At 50.1% G+C, this 19,817-nt stretch overlaps 2 protein-coding genes across 2 annotated transcripts in view; both read left to right on the top strand.

Annotated features, from left to right (window-relative positions):
• The window catches only part of EDA (ectodysplasin A), a gene marked incomplete at both ends in the record, with an annotated part of 69,912 nt that extends 60,020 nt beyond the window's left edge, over window positions 1-9,892 (top strand). Inside the window, 5 exons of the mRNA XM_080624785.1 lie at window positions 2,745-2,924; window positions 4,156-4,190; window positions 4,601-4,652; window positions 7,496-7,620; window positions 9,641-9,892. Coding sequence (XP_080480911.1) covers window positions 2,745-2,924; window positions 4,156-4,190; window positions 4,601-4,652; window positions 7,496-7,620; window positions 9,641-9,892 — 644 coding nt within the window. The remainder of the gene's footprint in view (window positions 1-2,744; window positions 2,925-4,155; window positions 4,191-4,600; window positions 4,653-7,495; window positions 7,621-9,640) is intronic.
• Window positions 9,893-15,955: 6,063 nt separating this feature from the next.
• Window positions 15,956-18,730, top strand: LOC308224463 (transforming growth factor beta activator LRRC32-like; the record flags this gene model as incomplete). The annotated part of the gene is made up of 2 exons (XM_080624404.1): window positions 15,956-16,075; window positions 16,747-18,730. The coding sequence occupies 2 exons, from the start codon at window positions 15,956-15,958 to the stop codon at window positions 18,694-18,696; spliced, it is 2,070 nt and encodes a 689-aa protein (XP_080480530.1). The 3' UTR covers window positions 18,697-18,730.
• Window positions 18,731-19,817: the final 1,087 nt, after the last annotated feature.

Consider the following 19,817-nt stretch of genomic DNA (forward strand, 5'->3'; position numbering starts at 1 on the left):
GCTATCAGGAGCCACTTGCTGCTTGCCAGGCTGTCTTTAATGAAACAGCTTTAGCTTTCATCCTTATCCTGCCATGCATCTTGCTCCAAGTCGGGGTCTCCTTCAGACCCATCAAAGTCAGCATAGATAACCCCTGCATCTTACTTCTGGTTGTGTATTAACCTCACAAGTATTATTTTATGTGTCTGTTCTGAGTGTTGGTCAGCCTACAGATATTTTGTCTTGACTTCCTTACGTTCCTCAAGCTGTTTGCAGTGGAGTTGGGTACTTTTTAGAATGCTTATCAATGAATTGTTGTGACTTGGTCTATTCAGGATGCACACCCGTATTTCCATGGGGTGTCTGATGCCATCCTTGTTTGCGTAGGACTCCTGGGGAATGCTTTTGGTCATACACTTACTTGCTACCAGGACCTTGAGTGAGCCAGAGGATCCGAGTTGGTTTGTAAATACGCTGCAGTCTTGATTCCAGGGAAACACAGTCAGATTACCCCTTTCTGCTCCTTGTCACCGTCTGTACGTGGTGTGTGATCACAATGGGTTGTAGGTTATGAGAATTGCAGAAGCTGTGCACGGCTTGGGGCTGTGCTGCTTCTGAAGCCTAATCCATTGAGGGGCTCGCACAGGCATCAACAAGCATTGCATGCTCACGGCCAAGCCTATACAGCAAAGCATAGTTGACATGTGCCATGTCAACTCACTGCTTACTGCCTATTGCACCTAATGTATATGTGATTAACAGGAGCATTAGGTGGTCAGCGCTTTGTTGCATCCCTCAGGAGACCTTCCTGGTCCAGCCCACCATCATGACCTGTGGCAGGAAGAGCAGTGGATCTTTGCGTGTCTGTGGTACTTTAATAGCACATCAGATCATCTTTAATCCTTGGATACAAACTCCAAATTCACAGTTGAAAGGTTGAGACAGGCCACAGTTAAAAACTTGGGTTTATTACTAAACTAGCAGCCCATTTAGCAGCAGATCCCATTTCTGAGACAGATCAGTTAAACCAGTTGTAATGTGCATCCCTCTTGGGAAGGAAAGCAGGGAGTGAGAGCAGCAGGATTCCTGACATGCTGCATGGGAATCCTTCATGGCAATGGCCTATATCCGAGGGGACGTGAATGAGAAGAATTTAGCGAGTGTGCTTTAGGGGAAATAGGTAAGGGGTTTGATTCGAGGTGATAGTTTCCAAAGTGTGTCGTTATCCCAAGGAGGAGGAGAATCACTGGATTAGAGGAAAGCTGGCCTGTTGAAGGCACAGCTACTGACCTGGGCTGAAATACTGCTGCAAATGATTTGTTGCAGGTAAGAAACCCATCCTTGTAGGATATCAGCATTACTCTAATCGTCTGTGCTTACTTTAACTTAGTTTTTTGCACAGTGAAACTAAACCACATGGTTGTCCTATGCTGATTTCCGTGTGTCCTTGTTCATGGCTAGTGTTCATCTGGAGATCTCCATTTCTGTGCTAACTAAAATAGATGGGGTTTTCCTTGTTTTGTTCCATGACAAAGATGAATATTTAAGAGAGAAACAAGTGCATAAATGTACTCAGAAACCATTCCAATAATCATTATCTCATATCCTAACTGCTGCTGTCATCAAAAAAAGTGTTTCAGTCTGTCCTACAGTGGACTTTGTTGCAGCAATTGGAGCAGTTTTCCTAAGTTAATAAAGCTCTTTGGCATAAAAGCTGTTAAAGTTACATTTTAAAAGCTACATCAAAATAACATAATTTCTATCAGGGATCTGGAACGTCCGGAGAGCACAGGTCAGGCTTTCCATTCAAACCATATTTCAGTCCACTGTGAGGACTGAAAGTTGGATTAAGAGTCTTCACTTACATGGTTGTGCTGTTTCCCCCTCTGGGACCCCATGGTGAGATGTGTTTGAGGATTGTGGCAATTTGTCAGTGAAAGCTTTCCTCCTCCTCGTTGGGTTAGTGCTTCCCTTTCCCCTCCATCCAAAGCCCAAAATGAACATTTGATGATCTTGAGGCATAGTAGCATCAACTTCGCGCACGTTAAGTGCCTCTTCGTGACACCATAGAGAGGGGCCTCTTCAGCCCCAAGCAGCGTGGGGATGCCTCCTGCAACACCCTGGGCGCTCAGCCGCTGCAGTTCAGCTCTGAACTGCCCTCTGGAGGCACCTCTCTCCCTCAGACAGGAGACCGAGCCCTGGGGGTTGTACGCTAATGCACACGCATGCAGCAGGTAGAAAGGATTGCAACTGTTTGCCATCAAAATGAACGGAAGACTGAGAAACTGCAGGGTGGTTCATCTCCACTTTCAACACTCCACCTCTCACCGCGCTGCACTGTGGCACGCATTTGGTCTAAAGGGACTGTCCTAAGTTTGCCTGAGGACGCCCCTAGCCCTGTGCCAAGAGTAGGATACCCAGGGAACGGCTGCATCCAGAGCTTTGCGGCAGAGACCATCCGAGTCTCCATCTCTTGGGAGGCCTTGGAGAGTGCACGTGCCTTGTTTAAATGTAATCATATCCATTGGAAGGAGCCTGCAAAGCGGTGACCTGCTTCTGCCCCGCTGGCAGCATTGCCCTCATGGTGCAGAGCCATAGGACCCCCACCCTGGCCAGTTGGGTGCTGCTCTTCGTCCCTGCCCTCCAGCCAGCAATGATCCATCGCCAGTCTTCTGCCTGCCTTGTTCTTGGGACTTTCTTGTAGGTAAAAGACCATCCCACCCTTGGCATGCTGAGAAGCTAACATTTAATCTTCTCTTTTTCAGGTAAGAAGGCTGGTCCTCCAGGGCCAAATGGACCCCAAGGGCCACCGGGTCCTCCTGGGCCCCAGGGCCCCCCCGGCATTCCCGGCATCCCTGGGATTCCCGGCACAACCGTCATGGGGCCACCCGGCCCCCCTGGGCCACCGGGCCCTCAGGGACCACCTGGACTGCAGGGCCCCTCAGGTTAGTGACCTGACCACTCAGAGCCTTTGCACGCTGTGTGCATGCAGGAGGTGCTGGTGCTGTAGAAATAAATCAGAGCTCCGGGTTTCCATCTGAGGACAGCAGAGTGCCTGCATGCGATGGTGCAGTGTCCTTGTGTAGGATTCGGGTGTTCCTGGGCTTGTCCTTGGGGAAATGAGGGGAGCCCCAGGGGCAGCACAGTGGGAGCCCGGCAGCAGGGGTTTAGGGTACGGGGGTGCCTCTCGGATGAGGATGCAGAGAAGGAGCAGCGAAGACCTGTGGAGCTTCAGATGCTTTTTAGCATCCTACTGAAATCTGCCGGTGATCCATGTCCTGGCTGCAAGGTGGCTCTTCCCAGCGGGAATCCTCTTAAGGTAACGCAAAGCCATTCAGCCAGCCCTGGAGCCATACAAACTGAGGAAGCTTGACTCCCATACCAACCAGATGGGGTTTTTTCCTGCAGTTCTTGGTTTCTTTTTTCTTTGTTTCTTTGTATCTGCACCATACTGCTTCTCCAAGGAGTCATGTGCCAAATGTTTTGTTAAATTCCCTAAATTTAATAACTCTTTAAAAGGCAGATTAGTAGAAGTTCACATTGGTTTCATGTTGTTTGTTATATGTATATAGATATAACAGTCTAGTATTAAAAAATGCATCTTCAGAGAAATCAAGACTGTTACCCTATAGCTTGCATGGCTCTCAAGGGAAAGCTTGGTTGACTTCTCGGTTTATATCTTAGAACTGTCAAATCAGAAGCCAGGAGCAGCATGAGGTCCTTAGCACTCCAGAGTGCAGCCCACAAGCATCTTCTGTTTAATAGAGATTTGGCTTTCGGAGGAAAGATATTTCAGCATGTAGCTTGAATGCAATGAATGACCTGAGTTACTGCACAGTGAAACTTGTAATCTTTGCAGCCAAGAGGCTTTATTGCCACTGCTGCTCAGGAAAAGGGTTGTGCAATTTTTCCTTCTAATGGAAACTGGTTGAATAATGGGGAATGTTGATGATGTTAGAGAGAAATGCAGGAATAAATAGGAAAAAGTAAGATGACTCTTCCTTGTTTATGTACTTTTTAACATTAAGCTGCACCCCATACTGCTGGTACTGTTGTCCTCCTGTTAAAAATGGTGTTTTCATGGTTGTTTTGGGGGGAGAGAAGTTTTGTTTATGGGAGTGTTTATTGCAGCTCTTTCAAGCTTCCTCTTTGATAATGTGAAACTGTATTTTGCAGGTGCCACAGACAAGGCAGGCTCCAGAGACATCCAGGTTGGTTTCTCTTCTTTCCGGGTTAAAACTCAGCTTTGGCTGGATTTTTGTAACCACAACCACCTATGTTTGCTAATGTTATGTTCAGTGGTACAGCTCTGAAAAAAACCACCCCTTCCTGCATGTGCCAAATCAGAGTTACACAAAGTGACTGAGCTCATCCATTTCCTTGGTCAAACGAAAGCCATGTTAATCTGTCTTGGGCTTCTTGCCTCTTCTCCAGTACTTAAACATGTTGTTGTCAGCTGCTCTGAGCTTTTGTTTTCATTTATGAAAAGCATGGATGATCTCAAGGTACTCTCCTGCCTCTGTACTGGTCACCATGGCTTGTGAAAAGTGGAAGTGTGTTGTATGACTGTAAAATGATGCAGTTTCCTATTGATTTTAAATCCCCATGCTCTTGTTTGCAGCCAGCTGTGGTCCACCTCCAAGGCCAAGGCTCAGCAATCCAAGTGAAGAATGGTAAGGATCTCATGATATTGGCAGTTACTGAAAAGAGCCCATCCTGCACCCGTAGCCTCATACCTGGGTCTAAATCCATCCTGCAACACCGCTCCCTGATTATCCCTGCTGTTGGCCTCCCCAGGAGACAATCTGATTCCCAGACCCTCTTAGAGAAGTCTTCTATTGAGTCACTGTCCCCATTTCACTTCTCTCCTGTTTACCTCCCAGGTGACCTCTACCTTGTACATCCCAGTAATTCTGTCCCATTGAATCTCCCTTCTCCTTGACCTCCAGTCAGATGTTGTGCCTCCTTCAGCCTGCTGTCGTATCGTTCATTTTCCTCAGCCCCTCCATGGCCAGCCTTCTTTCTCACTCTATTCTATTTAAAGCCCTCAGTGTATCCTTTTCTTGTCTTAGCCCCATCAGCCTGTGTTCTCGCATGTTCGCAGTGATTTATGGCAGGGGAAAGCACAGCTGCAGTGTGAGGAGGTAGAGGTGCATGGCCACTGGCTCCTCCTGCATTACGCTTCAAGCATGCACACATGCAGCCTCCATGGCCCCTTGTGCATCTCTACCCCCACCAACAATGTTTTAAGCTTTTAAGCTCAAGTCCTGCCAAGCCAATTCACGTCCACAGGCACCTCCTTTCTCTCCTCTTTCCTTCCCAGATCCCCGTCCAATTTCTGCTCGAGTTCCTGCTCTTCTTGCCAACAGCTGGATCTCATTCATTAGCTGCTGCTTCCCTGCTCACGATGTCTGGCTGTGCGGGAGAGGAGCTGGCTGTGTTGTCCCCTGCCTAAGTCACCATGTGCAGCTCCCCAGGGAATGTGGGCAGCAGCCCTGGGGCATGTACCCCCACGCCAGACCTGGAGGGCTGCAACTCACAAGGGTTGGGGCAGCAGAGACAGGACTGTAGGACCCCCTGTCTGCCAGCTTCTGCCCCATGCATGGGATGAGGAGGGCTGGACACTGCTTCTGTTGAAAGGCAGTTTCTCTCTTCCAGCAGACATTTGCTGAGAGAGCTGAAATTTCTCATGGTTATGGCAGTATGCATACAGCAGGGTGGAGAAAAGCTCCCCAAAACAAAAAGGAAACTGACCATTCCCAAGAACAATACAATGGAAAAGATGCTGTTTTGCTTACGTTCAAAAAAGTAATTATCCCTTTATTATTAATGAGAAGCCAGTATGGTTACAGAGTATGCTACTCTCTAAGAGTGGGAATTGCCCTGTGAGTGTCCTTCCCTGCTGCTTGGGAACAATCTGATGCTGTGAGCCATTAATGCTGTCCAGCTGGCATCCTGGCTGGTGTGTGACTGGGGGCAGGGTGCGAAAACCAGATGAAGACTGGGAGGAAGAGAGTTGCATTTGATAAAACAAGGCATCTAGAGAGAATGGCTCTGTTCAGGGCTCGTAGTGAAGTGTGTCCTCTGGAGCTGCTCGTTGGCTTGTACAGAGAACAGAGGCCCACTCACGTTGTGAGTTAGTCCATCAGCTCCAGTGCCAGAGGACTGGGTGATGGATCAGTAGATCCCTGACCATGTTGAGTGAGGACCCCAGTTAAGGGTTAATGTGGTGTGAGATGATGCGATTTCGTACTTGGTTGTTGTTTTGGCTTTTAAAAACCCAGCAAATGTAATGACAAAGCATTTGTTAAAGTAATGCTAGTTACAAAGTCAAGAATATTGAAGTCAAGGAATACCAGAATTAAAATCAATTGTGTAACCCTAAGTTGGCCTCCATGCACAGATGTGTCCTGAGAGATGGTGCACACAATTTTCCCCATAACACTATTGCCTCTTTTGCTGTAAGGAGTAGTTTTCTTCTAGGGATCAACTGAAGGCATAGAGGGAGGGTGAAGGCTGTGTCATGACACTTTGGCTGAGAACATCTTCCAGGCCAGCAGCACTAAGAGATTGTCCATGTATAGTCCCACTCCCATGGGGAATCACTGTTGTCATCCTAGCCTTGCTGCAGTCCTCAAGGACGTATCTGTTGATGTGGTTTTCAGCACACTGTCTGCTGAAGCTCTGCTTTATTTAGTGTGGAAGCTGGGAAGAGAGGTGTGGGAAGGGGGATAAATGAGATGGGAAGTAGAGGGAGGGATTTAGTGGTATCAAGGGTGGGTGGTGCCAGTGGAGGGTCTGTCTTGGAGAACTGGATCCTGGTCCTGCCTCTGCTGCAGGGTTTCTTCCATGATATCAAGGAAGTCACCAGTACTAAAGCTTTTACAAAGGCTATGAACAGATGCTCTTCAGGAGGCACCTGGAGAGGTGCTGTTACAATCACAGCTGCCGTAAGTCATTTGGGATCAGTGGCTGAGCATGCAAAAATAGTGTGAAGAATCAGCCCCTGGCCTCTCAGGTGCATTAAAAAATCTTAGCAAGCAGCCTTACAGTAGCAGGATTCATTTGAATGTGCTGGAGTGTCCTTGCTCTAGAGTGGGGATGATACTGAGAACATGTTTTCAGGCCTGTAAAACACTCAAATATGATAGTAAGCTTGACGTAGTGTCAGGAGGAGGCAAGGGGATGAACGCAGCGTAGTACAAAAGGCTATATGCCGAATGTTCAAGGATGAGGAGAACCACTGTTGTCGAGGACAAGCAGAGATGTGAACCAGTTGTGCTGGCACTGAACGAAATGGGTGTCAGCAAGCGATGATGCCATTAGAGCTATGGAGGGGAGTCCAAACTAACCCACCGTGGTCTTTAATTCTGGGATTTTCTTACCGTGTTACTTGACTTTTCAACTTGAGTCTGTGGCAGCTGTTGTGCGTGAAACCTTGCAATGTCACTGTATTTCTGTGCTCCTGCGCTTTTCATTGACAGGTACTGAGTGACTGCCATTTTCTCATACTGAGATCTTTCAGGTGGAGTCCTCAATGACTGGTCTCGCATCACTATGAATCCCAAGGTGTTTAAGCTGCATGCACGCAGTGGGGAGCTGGAGGTACTGGTGGACGGCACATACTTCATCTATAGTCAGGTAGAAGTGAGTACGGTCCTAGGCCTAACTCCTATTTTTGTGTTCCAATGGAAGCCTTGCATGAACCACGAGAGGGCTCCAGACAACTAGCAAATGCTAAGAACTTGTATGTACCATTAACCGCTTCGTGCTCTAGGAGATGTGTGTCGGAGAAAGATATTGAGTTTCGAAGTGCAAGGTCACACGTTTCACCGTGACACCAGCCACAAGAGATTAGTTCCCAAAACACACGTGCAAACACCCAGCCAGTCCCCACATGCCACCAATGCCTTTTTTCAATCTTCCTTGTTGCCTGTGCAGTCATTCACCAGCCCATCTAAACCTCCGTGCAGAGCAAGGGTCCCAGCAGGATGCTAGGCTCTGTGCTTTAAAAGAGATGTCAGACCAAAACCCTGACAACTCGTGATCGTTTTGAAGCCGTGTCACTCTTTGTAAGCATGGGACTCTCAGCCCAGGTGGCTTGGCCAAACTCCAGCTCAGGTAACTCCATTTTGCCTCCACCTACTTTGTGTAGCTGCAGACTGACACGATGCACCACATTGTGCGGTGGGATGGCCCAGCTCTGCTTTAGTTGGTACCAACGACGGATGTACTGACCTGCTTCTGTAAGAAGGGCTAAACAAAGTAATAAATTATTGCATTATGATGTAGCAATCAGCTAATTAAGACATAATTTCCTCTTCCCATTCAAGTAAACTGCAGGAGATGGACTGTCATGTAACGCACTGCTCCCAGGGTCTTGCAAATCTCTCAACAGAATTGCTGGGTGGTGTGGAGTGTGAGCTCCTCCCTTGCAGAAATGCAGGGTGTCCACCCAGCTGTAGGCTGAAAAACATGTCCGGTTTCTGGGACAGATTTTAGCAAGGCAAGAGGGTTTCTGTGTAACAACCACAATTAAACAGCTTCCACCTTGCTCCAGCCTTCTAATACAACCTTCTGCTCATGATTTGCCTCTGTTCAGTTGGCTGCCCCACTGGGGACTGTGCCAAGTCTGATAAGGTGGGCTGTGGGTGTCAGTTTAGGTGCTCTTCCATGGAAGTGATTACATGTCTAGCTTGGATGGGGACAGGAAAACTAACTCTATGTTAGTATAGGGCCAAAGTATAATTGTTTCCTGAGCAAAATTAGCTTAATGCTAATTGTTGGCCACAATATTGTGCTTCCCTTGTAGTCTGCCAAGGGAAAAGCAGTCTTGTGTAGCTTCTGAGGTTGCAGGGCTTAAGCTAAGAAAAATTAGCAAATGCATCTGGCAGATGCTGGTTTTATTCTATCAGGAAGAAGCAGCTCCCTGGGACTGAACTCTTTGGACAGATCTTTCTCATGCATCTCACAGTTCTTCAGAATCAGTGTGTGGGAGATGGTTAGGTAACGACTAATGGAGTCACAGGGACTTAGGCACTAGGTCTAAGAATTAAATCAGTAGAAACACTACAAGGGCATTTGTTTCCGAGCTGTGGAGGTTGGGAGGGTGTCTTCCCTGTGGTAGCTTATGCATTTGAAAGCACCTCAAGTCCAATTACAAAGAAGGCAACTCTCAGTACATCTTAGGGCATTTTTGATGTCAACACTAAAGGAGGCTCATGGGACCCAGAAAGCAGGACTGGCCAGGTAAGTGCAAGAGGCCTTCAGTTCAAATATTTCTGTTTGTTGGATGAAAAGCTGTTTGTAGCAGATAGGGTTGTCCATACCTTTTTGTAACTAGGCCTGAGCAGGTTTGTAATTTTTCCTGTAATAAGCAGGGTCTAAAGCGAGCATTCATAGCTCAGCCTTAGATACATGGATTCACAGATTCTTGCATGCTAGTGTTAGCGTGAAGTGCAATACAGAGTTTCCTCATGTTTGGTTGGCTTGGGGTTCTTTCTACCTCAAACAAGCCAATCTCCCATGAGTATAGGTGTCCTGGGGCCAAGGAAAGGATCGTTAGCAGAGGGAACATACATTTACCCGTGAAAGGAATGTGGACTTGTTCTGTGTGCACAAATAACTCCCTAACACCTTTCTTCTTCCTGCTTCACATCAGGTATACTACATAAACTTCACAGATTTTGCCAGCTATGAGGTGGTGGTGGATGAAAAGCCCTTTCTGCAATGCACTCGGAGTATTGAGACCGGCAAGACCAACTTCAATACCTGCTATACAGCTGGGGTCTGCCTCCTCAAAGCCAGGCAGAAGATTGCTGTGAAAATGGTCCACGCTGACATCTCCATCAACATGAGCAAGCACACAACTTTCTTTGGGGCCATACGCCTAGGAGATGCACCAGCATCCTAGATGAACTTGGCATGTCCAAGGATACTCACAGAACTGCACAGTGCTGCTGTTCATAAGCGTATCAGTATTTCAGGGGGTTCTGTAATCCGGCCATAAAGAAAACTGATCCAGAGCTATTTATTCCTGTATGTGAATGCAGGAAGCACAATTGTCTTCTGTGACTTGCATGGAGACTTGGATCAAAAAGCATTGTGAGGAAGAAAGGCTGTTGTGTCTGCCTTGTCTCAGTATTTCAAGTATTACTGCACTGATACTCTGCTCTGTGATCTTCACACGAGGCTTGTTGAGAGTTGTGTGGGTCTCTGCTTTTATGTTGCACTAGCAAGAGCATCCCAGGCGGTAGCGGGAGAAGACAGACTAATGTCCAAACTGTCCTATCCAGGCACTCCTGCTTCTGCATGCTAATGAAAGAAGGAAAGGGGATTTCTGGTTTTCTGCCTTCCCCGTTCAGACTGGAATGGCCACAGGGTGCAAAGGGAGGTGAATAAGACAGGGTCAGTGGTGTTTACATTCATCCTCAGGAGTGTGAGCAAAGAAGGCGAAGTGCCTCTGCCTAGAACTTGGAAGCAGGCTGCAAAAAGAAGTAAGTGTGAGAGGAAGAGGAATACTTAATAGAGCAGGCTTAGCAGATAGGAAACTGCCTCCACATTCCAGAAATCACCAAGCCCCAAAGAAAATGCTGATGACCAGTTCCAGTGCCTCTGCTACTTTCAGCTCCTGCCATTACCCCAGAGGTATACCTTGTCCTAACAGGGGCTGCCTTAAAGTACTGCTGCTGTTACAGCAATTCGTGTTTTGTTGGGGTTTTGGTTTGGGGGATTTCTGGGGGTCTTTTTAATGAATACGTTGCAAACCAGAACACATTTCTACAGGCTTCACTGAGCCACGTAGACACAAGTACTTGTGAAAACACTCTGAAGAAGTTTGTCATGTTTAAGAATAAAATATTCAAACAGGAAATTTTTTTTCTGTTTTAATAGCAACTGTCCTGCTTTCAGATGTGGTTTTTGTCCTTCCTCCCACCCCCCCTTTCCTTTTGGCACCCTTCTACCTGAAATGCTCTAATAAGTGGTGATGGAGTCTCTAGCAAACCAAAAAAAAAGCAGTATTTAAAAAGTCTGGTCCAGCATGAAGTCACCACTTTTTCTCTTCTCTGAGCCCTGCTGAGTCTAGTCATAACTCGATTTCTGGTGACTAATAGAAGTGCTGGGACACTATTGTTTCTTTTGGCTTCTTGAGCAACTCTCTCCCGTTACCTCCCCTCAACTGGGGAGACCTAAAGCTATAAGATGTGTTCGAGCTGAGGAAGAGGCTGAAGAGCTAATTGTTCCTTTGTGTCATGCCTTGGCTTGTGCTTGGTTGTGTTGGGTTGGTTTTTTTAACTAGATTTCTATTCAGAGCATGTTTTTTTTTTCTTTAAAAACTGCAGCTGGTAGTGCAGTTTCAGCCTATGGAGCAAACGGGATGGGTCCCGAACTGACATCCTCCATCTCCGAGCAGAGGTGGCTCAGCCATGGTCACCTGGAGGGACATGAGAGCAGACGTGTCTCAGCACTGTGCTGTAGCCACTGATCTAACCACAGAGGGTCCACCCTGACTGAAGCATTCTTGGCTCCGTTCGCTTTTCCCTATCCGTAGCGAGTGATCTCACTTGCCAAGTATTGCAGTCATTGGGAGATAACTATTTCTTGGGGGCACCCAGCTTTGGCTACAGCCTCGCTATTCACAGGAGGCATGCAGTTTGTAAAATAACTGCATGAAAAATTGCCTGCTATTTCTTTTTCAGTATGTTCTCCTTTCTAGCCTCAACATGTTGGACTAGCAAGAGCCTTCGGGGCACTTCACTTAACCAGTCTTTGTGGTTTATTTCCTTTCAAATCGATTAAGAAGGACATGTTTCTCTGACAAGGATGAATTGGGACAACGGCGTATAGTGAGAACATTAAGCAAATTGTTAACAGAATTGCTTTAGAATACAGCCTGAACAGCAAGTCTTAGGGGCAAGCTTAAATAACACAGTGACTTAGGAAAGCGCAATGGACGGAGTTTGCATTCCTTGTCCCCCACTGGCAGGATCTCTCATTTGCTGCTGACTATGGCTGCGGGCAGGAGGAGGCAGAGGGAGAATCCCTTCTCTCTCTAAAGGCCCCATGCATCGCTGTCAAGTTTCTTCTCTGGCATGTTCCTGGGATGAGGGAGAGGAGCTGAAGGCTTCCTTCCATGGAAGGCGTTAACAGGCTTTTTCTTGTGCTCATGGTGCACCAAACGGCGAGCTCAGTGTAGCCGAGTTGGAGACGGTGTTGGAGAGCAGAGAATGCCTGCCTGCAGGTGGCCTTGGTACCAAGAGACGTTCATCTCTTGGATGAGGGGGCAGATCACCGGTCCTGTAGCAGCCATGGAGAGTCCTTGTGCTTGAAACCCTTTGGCTTCTTTAGCAACAAGTTCTCATTAATGAAGTATTACAGTGCAGGTTATGTAGGCTGCAGTGTTGATTCTTCTGTATGATGCTTCTCCAGATGGTGCCCCACCATCTTTGGTGCCTTTTCCTCTTAACTGGAGCCCAACAGGCCTGGAACCAGCTTGGCTCCTCGGGGGAGCGTGAGGAGAATGGTTATGGCAGGTTCTAACAGACACCAACAAGAACAGGGCCTTGCTCCAGTCTTTCCATCTGATGCGTTTGAATTTTGATGTATCTCAGCTCCTAGTCTGGCAGGGAAGGAAGCACTTCATCTATAGACAAGCATCTGTGTATTTGAGATGGTGCACACAAAACCAGTCACCACTGGCTTCTCGTGTGCCAGCCTTCCTTCGTGTGCCTCTGCTCTTACCTACGTGCCTTGGCTCTGCAGCCCAGCTTTCGGCTGGATTCCAGCTGCAGAAACGTGGCGAGCAGCTGATCTGTATTTAACAGATCTGAAACCCTTCTCTCTCCCAAGCTCCTCTCTACAGAGACAATTCCTAGGGAGGCTGTTGTGTTCAGGGCCCCTTTTGAAAAGATGATTCCCTTCGGTAAAGGCTTTAGGTCATGGCTCCCTACCCAAAACTGGCCCTGCTTCCCTCCAGTGCCTTTCCTGTGCAGGTAAGCAGTTGTGGTCTCCCTGCCACCCATTGCCCCCATCAGGAGACTTGGCACTGTCCTTCCATTGAATGGGTGACATTGGGTGCTTAGAAAAGAGCACCCAAGCTGTGCTGGGAGGCAGATGAGCACGATGCATCCGCTGATCCATGTTTCTTCCCCTCTTTCCAGTAGTTGGTGGAGTGCAGGGAGTCCTTCCTGCTTGCTGCAGGCTGGTGGCAGTGGCCGCTGGGTGTCCTGGTGCAGGCTTTGTGGGACAGGGGAAGGGACAACGGTAGCTGTGCTGTGTGGCTGCCCCCAGTCACAAGGCTGAGGCCCCCCCGAACCCCATGTTCATCACATCTCAGACTCCCCAACAAAAGCTGAATGGGAGAGGAGTTGTGGGCAGAGAGACACAACTCTCCTCTTACCTGTTAGAGCTGCACGGTGATGTACTGATGCTGTTTTGTGCTTCGACATCTTTATTCAAGACACTATCTGTATATAAAATATACATAATGTATATAAATTAGGATGTAAGTTTATGTAAATTGTCAATATTTTCTTTGCAAATAAAGCTTTTTCCTGATCTCGGTGTACTCACTGGCACATCCTTCCCCAGCCAAACCAGGAGTGTCTCTGGAAAGGCTGTACAACTACAGCAAAGCGTGTTGACTGCGCTTGTGCAATTGGGCACAGCTGAAAGGCAAAGCATCTTCATCCTTGGGGAAGTATTTGATATGCAGCTGCTGTGGCCATCACTGCTGATGCGAGAGGCAGTGGTCCCCTGCTGCCTGCTCAGCATTTGCCTTCCCGGCTCCCTGCTGCTCTACAGAGTCAGGGGAAAACAGCATTGGTGTCACAACTTACTGGGAAAGAAGTATAGATGATGTACCTAAATAACCTGATACCCTTCTGCCTCCGTAATGCCCAGGCTGGGAGCGAGCGTCTGTCATCCCACAGTGCAGCTGGTGATGTTTGGCAAGTGTCTTTATCCCTTCTTCTACCAAGCCTCTGTCCTGCTGCTCCTTCATCCATCCTTTGCTGACCTCTGATGTGAAAGCCTGGTGGGGGAGCAGGAGCATCAATCTCTCTAACAGACCACTCTGGAGACCTAGGAGCCAGCCTGGAAGCCAGGACAGGCAAGAAGCACGGGATGCCCTGTGATTTGCAGGAGCAAATCCCTCCCGTTTGTGCTGTGTGGTTGGCTCTGTCTTCAGCGTGGTCCATGAAAAGCCTCTTGGCATTTGCAGGGCGCCTTAGACGGCTCTAGGTCCACAGCCGGCTCACTGTGCCAATGCCAAGGAGTTCACAGCCTTGGGATGCCAATGCCCAGGGATTCTCCACAGAAGTCCCTGTTCAAAAGTAGGGACTTCTCAGCTCATTTCAAGCACCATGCCCACCATGCAGAGCCATGCCCAGCAGTTCAGGATGCAGGGAGGAGGGGGCCGGGGTTCTCCAGGCACTGAGGGCTGCACCACTTGCATGGTGTGGTTCCTCCCCTGCATCACCTTCTGCTTTTGGGGCTCCGTGCTTGGCTGCTGTTAGGAGATGAGGGATGCTGGAGGCAAAGGTTCATCCAGAGGTCAGTGATTCCCTATCCAGAGCCTGCGCATTCCACATCTGCACAGATGTGCTGTCCTCACCGCGCCTGCAAACACAGCAGTGGGCTGTTTGCTCAGAGCTGCCCCTGGCCCCGGCTGCTGTCAGAGCCCAGGCCCACCCCAGCACCACCCTAAACCACAGCCCTGGCCTCTGGGCTGAGCTCGGCCGCTGTCACTGCCGTGTGTGCTCCGGCTGGCTGGTGACGTTGGTCTCCCTCGAGGCTGAACCACATCCTGGAGCTGACAAAGTGCTCCCCACCACGTCAGCTGTGAGGAGGGCGAGGGGCAACAGCAGCAGAAGCCAGGCTGCTCCATTCTCCAGATGTATACGTACGTGTAAGTGTGTACGTATGTATTCTACATATATATAATTATCTTTTTCCCTGCCAGATACATCTACGACTAAAGCAACAGCTCTACAGCTGAAACTACAGCAAAACACATCCTTGGGCAGCCATGCAGCAGCCTGGGGATGCTCCTTCGGATGGGAAGGAAGTTGGCTACAGAGAGCCAAAATCCCGCATGAACCGTGCTCAGAGCATGTCCCCAGGGAGCGTGTCAGCACCAGGTGGCACAGGGACATGGAGATGTCACCACAGAAAAATCCCGGTGCAATCCCTCTGGGAGCCCAGAGAAAGTCCCCATCTGGTTCCTGGCCTGGGTGAGATGATCCAGCAGCCGTCCTCTATGCCTGGAGGAACATGGGGATGTGGCAGTGAGGACCCAGCACTTGCAGCAGAGTGGACTCCTGGGGAGGAAGAGGAGGAGGAAGGGGGGTGCCAGGATTGTACATCCTGCTGGAATCCGGCGGTAAACCCCAGGATGCTGCAGGAGAGTCCCCTTGGCAGTGCAGGGAGAGGAACCTGCTCTGCCTCCCTGCGATGAGCTCACCTGCAGCCTAAGGTGCTGGGATTCCCAAGGTTGATCCCTGGTGGCTGCAGCTTGGTTCCCAGCTTGGGATGGTTGGGAAGATCTCACCAGCTGCCCTGGAATAGCGGGTACAGAGCACAGCTTGCCCCTGGCATACGGCAGAGGAAGCTGGAGGAAGAACCAGGTCCATGCAGCGGAACTCCCCCAAACGCTCTCGGCTGTTCCAGGTACCACCTCTGCCTCCTGGCATTTGATGTCGATGGCTGGACCAGCCGACAACCTGAGCACCAGAGCAGCCCAGCCTCCTCCTGTCCTGATGTTTCTCTTTCCCTTCCTTGTGGCTTTCTGCACTGTTTTTCCCCCTCTGCAATCTTATGTGTTTCTTTTCCCACTTCCGTAGCTGCAAACACCCACATGCGTTATCTCCTTCCCCCGTCCCATCCTGGAACCTATTTATACAGAGCCTGGCTCCTGCCCAGCCCGCCAGAGAGCACTGGAGGAGTGGGACAGGGCTAGCAGTGCCTGCAGCCCAACATGCTCTTGTTTGAACACTGGCTGGCTGAAAGAGGATGCTTGCTGCTCTGGTTGCTCCCATCCGTTCTCAGAGCCCAGTCTAGCGGGGAGGTGAGGCTCAGACCCGCACTGTGCCAGCAGGTAAGGCTGCTTTCCAAGGAGCCCCTGGGCTGGGATGGCCCCAGCAGCACTGCTGGATCCAAGAGGTGCTGGAAGCATCCCTCTGTGCAGCGCAGGGTGCATCTCCTCCCTATGGCTCTCACCTCCCTCCAGCCTCCATCTCGAACCTTCCTACCTTTGACTTCTTCTCTGCTCTCCTGTCTCTGAGCTGGTTCCTGGCCCCCGGCTGTTCCCATGTCCCTACCATGCTGGTGGCACGTTCCAGCAGTCCCTGCCATGGAGGTGTCAGTTCTTCCTCTGCCCAGACAGGACAGGGATGCTCTGGGCTGTCCCAGTGCCCTCCAGAGGCTGGGTTTGCCCCCCCAGCCTGATGCATCTGGAGTGCTTATGCTATTTTTTTGCCCATCTTGCTTGCTGGGATGCATGAGAGGACAGCCTGCGGGGCCGAGGCTGATGTTCCTTCTTGCACTCAGAAACAACTCAGCAGTGAAAGCACACCTTAGCCCTGGGGACAAGCTTCTTGTCTCTAAGCGGTAGCTTTAGGTGGTCTGTTCCCTTCCCATCCTGGGCTTGCGAAGGGGAGCTGTGCTCATGTCCATGTTGCTCATGCCCATCTTGAACAGCAGCTGGCTTGGCTGGGGCTGTGGTTTGCAGACCCTCTCTCACTGACGGCTTCTCCTGTCTCTCTGTAGAGCCCCACAAAGGTGTCTTGCAAAGGAGTTGGCCTGCACGAGCTTCCAAAGGAGCTCGGCCAAGGGGTGAAGTACCTCGAGCTCTCCAACAACTTCATCCAAAACCTGTCAGGCAGCTCCATGCCGCGGTTTGAGCAGCTCGAGTACCTGGACATGTGCTTCAACCAGCTGGAAGCCGTGTCAGCCACAGCCCTGGCTCAGCTGCCCCAGCTGCGCTCTCTGCTCCTGGGATCAAACCACCTCGACCGCAATTACCTCGGCAATGGACGAGCCTTTCGTCTGCTCAGGAATGTGGAGGTCCTGGACCTGTCGGCAAACAACCTGGACAGCCACATGGCAGGCTGGTACATCCGCAACCTCACCAGGCTGAGGGTGCTGGACCTCTCCAGGAACAAGATGACCAGGCTGCTGGCGGGGATCTTCTGGAGCACGCCACGGTTGCGCGAGCTCCACCTCAGCAATAACTACATCATGGAAATCGAGGAGGGAGTCTTTGAGGCTCTGGAAGAGCTGGAGGTGGTGAACTTGGCTTTGAATTCCCTCCACTGTATCTCTGGCTTCAGCCTCACGCAGCTGCGGGTTTTAAATCTCAGCCACAACGCCCTGGAGCTGTTCGCCTCGGAGGAGGGAGCAAAGCCCTACCTGCTTCAAGTGCTCGACTTGAGCCATAACAGACTGCTCTACTTTCCAGAGCTCCCCAAAGTCCATTATCTCACACACTTAAACCTCTCCAACAACCTTATTGCTTCCCTGCTCCCAGGCTCACGCCACCCCGGGGAGTTTGTACTGCACTACAAGGAGATGGCGAGGTTTAACAGGACCTTGCGCACTGTGTCTGCTCTGACCCATGTGGCTGACTTGGATCTCAGCAATAACCAGCTGCAGCTCTTCCCATTTACCTTCTTCCATAGCCTGAGCTCTCTGCACCGCCTCAGCCTGGCTATGAACTGTCTCCAGGATGTGGCCAGGGAGTCACTCACCAGTGCCATGGAGCCCAAGGACCACTCACCAGCACCACTGGAGCACGCTGCCCTGTCTGTGCGCTCGCTGGACCTCCATGGCAATGCCTTCCGCATGCTGCCACCCTGGTTCTTTGGTTGTCTGCCTCAGCTGGAAGCAATCAACCTGGGCTCCAACAGCCTCCAGCCTTGTGAGAGCCAGGGGGGGAACTCAGGAGGCACCTGTACCCCCTTCTACAACCTGCCCCGCCTGAAGCATCTGAGTCTTTATAAGAACAACATCACCAGGTTGCAGCCCTATGCCTTCAACCAGACCTCACTACTCTCCCTAGACCTGTCGGGGAACAAGGATTTGTTCATGCTGAAGGAAGCCCTGGTGGGGTTGGAGTTCTCCCTGCAGAAACTCTCTCTCAGGGACAACCAGATGGACGATGGCAAGGCAGAGCTCCCCTGCCTGGGCAAGCTCAAAGTCTTGGACCTCTCAGGCAACAACCTGAGCCTTTTGCCCGCAGGTCTTTTCTGCTCCCCACTGGAAAGCCTGGACATTCGCCATAACCGGCTGCTGACGTTGGAAAAGCCGGTGCTCATGAGCTGGTCCCGCAGCCTGAAGGACGTGTCCGTCGCTGGAAACCCCTTCAGCTGCTGCTCGCTGGCCTGGTTGGACACACTGTGGGCTGCTGGTGTGGGTGTGCTGGACCAGGATGAAGCTCTCTGCACCTACCAGGACGAGAGCAGGAACTTCTCAGCCAAGATAGCCAGCAGCCCTCGGTGGCTTTGTCCGCACCCCAAGGACATGGGCTCGCTGGCTCTGCTCGTGGTCGTGATGAGCCTTTTCTTTCTCAGCTGCGGGGCTTGCTGCCTTCTGAAGAAAGGGCAGAAGTCACCAGGTTTTGTAGGACTCCAGAGCAACAGCCTGGGGGTCTTCCCTCCCCATCCCAAAAGAGAGGAGCCAGGCGAGGCGAAGCCAGCAGACAGTGTCACCAAAGTGTAGCCCAGCCCTGGGGAGCAGGAGCTGTTGCAATCGGCCAGAACTCTAATTGTTATTGATAATATTAATAACATTATTGTAGTTTAGGTCTCCTCCCCTCACCGGTTTTGCAAACCAAATAAAGGGAGCGTGATTGGTGCTGAGCAGAGAAAGAAAGCATAGGAGAAATCTCTCCTATGTATATTTTACCTGTATTAGATCATGCATGACTATTTGGACAGTAGTGGAGTGCATGATTTAACTTATTTATCATTCAGAAAGTGTTGTCTATCTAAAAAGATCCTGTTTTTAGCCTGTCTGATACTTTTGCACTGTGTAGTGGGCACCTCTCCTTGTTGGCAGCCTGTCCCAGAGTGCACCAGCATGGAAGCACAGACTTATTGCTGTGAGCTTTGCGCCATTTCACTGTAAAGACCTCTTTTACTCTATACTGGACCAAGCCTTGTAGAGTGTTTCATCCCAGATGGAAGTTCTAAAACAAACACATTCCAAGGGACGGGAAAGGCGCTTCAAGTCCTCCTCACGCTCTTTGAACATCCAGCCCAGAACGGGCAACCGGGGTGCCAGGAGGAGCTGTGCTTCAGTGCCAATCACCTCCGAAGCAGCTCGAACCCCTTCATAGGCTGCCAGTATCTCTTTCTCAGTTGGGGTATAGCTGGCCTCAGATCCAGGTTTCTGGACCACCTGTCCTTGAGAAGGAAGGTATCCCCATCTGCTCTGTTCCCTGCAGGAAATAGAACACACTACAAGCAATCGTGGGTGAGGTTTCTGCGCTGCCATCCTACATTCTCATCACCCAGGACAAGAAACCAGAGCCTGGGCTGGTTGGTTTCAGCTGCCCGCACTGAACCCAGCACACTCTGCTTGTGGAAACGGAATTGTCTCCATTGGTGTCACCTGAGCCTTTTACAGCTCTCCCAGCAGTCACTATTTGCCTCTTAAGTAGGTTTAAATAGCTTGGCTAAATACCCTGCTCCCAAAAGCATTCCTGAGCCCAGCTGTGAAGAATGGGCAGTGGTAGGGAAGGGTGTAGTGGTGGATGCACATGCTGGTGTGTGGAGGGGGTTTCTGCAGTATCCTATACATCTCTCTTGTGCCTTTGGCTGTCACCTGAACAGTGCTGT

The sequence above is a fragment of the Psittacula echo genome (genome assembly GCF_963264785.1).
Source record: "Psittacula echo genome assembly, chromosome: 8".
Taxonomy (NCBI): domain Eukaryota; kingdom Metazoa; phylum Chordata; class Aves; order Psittaciformes; family Psittacidae; genus Psittacula; species Psittacula echo.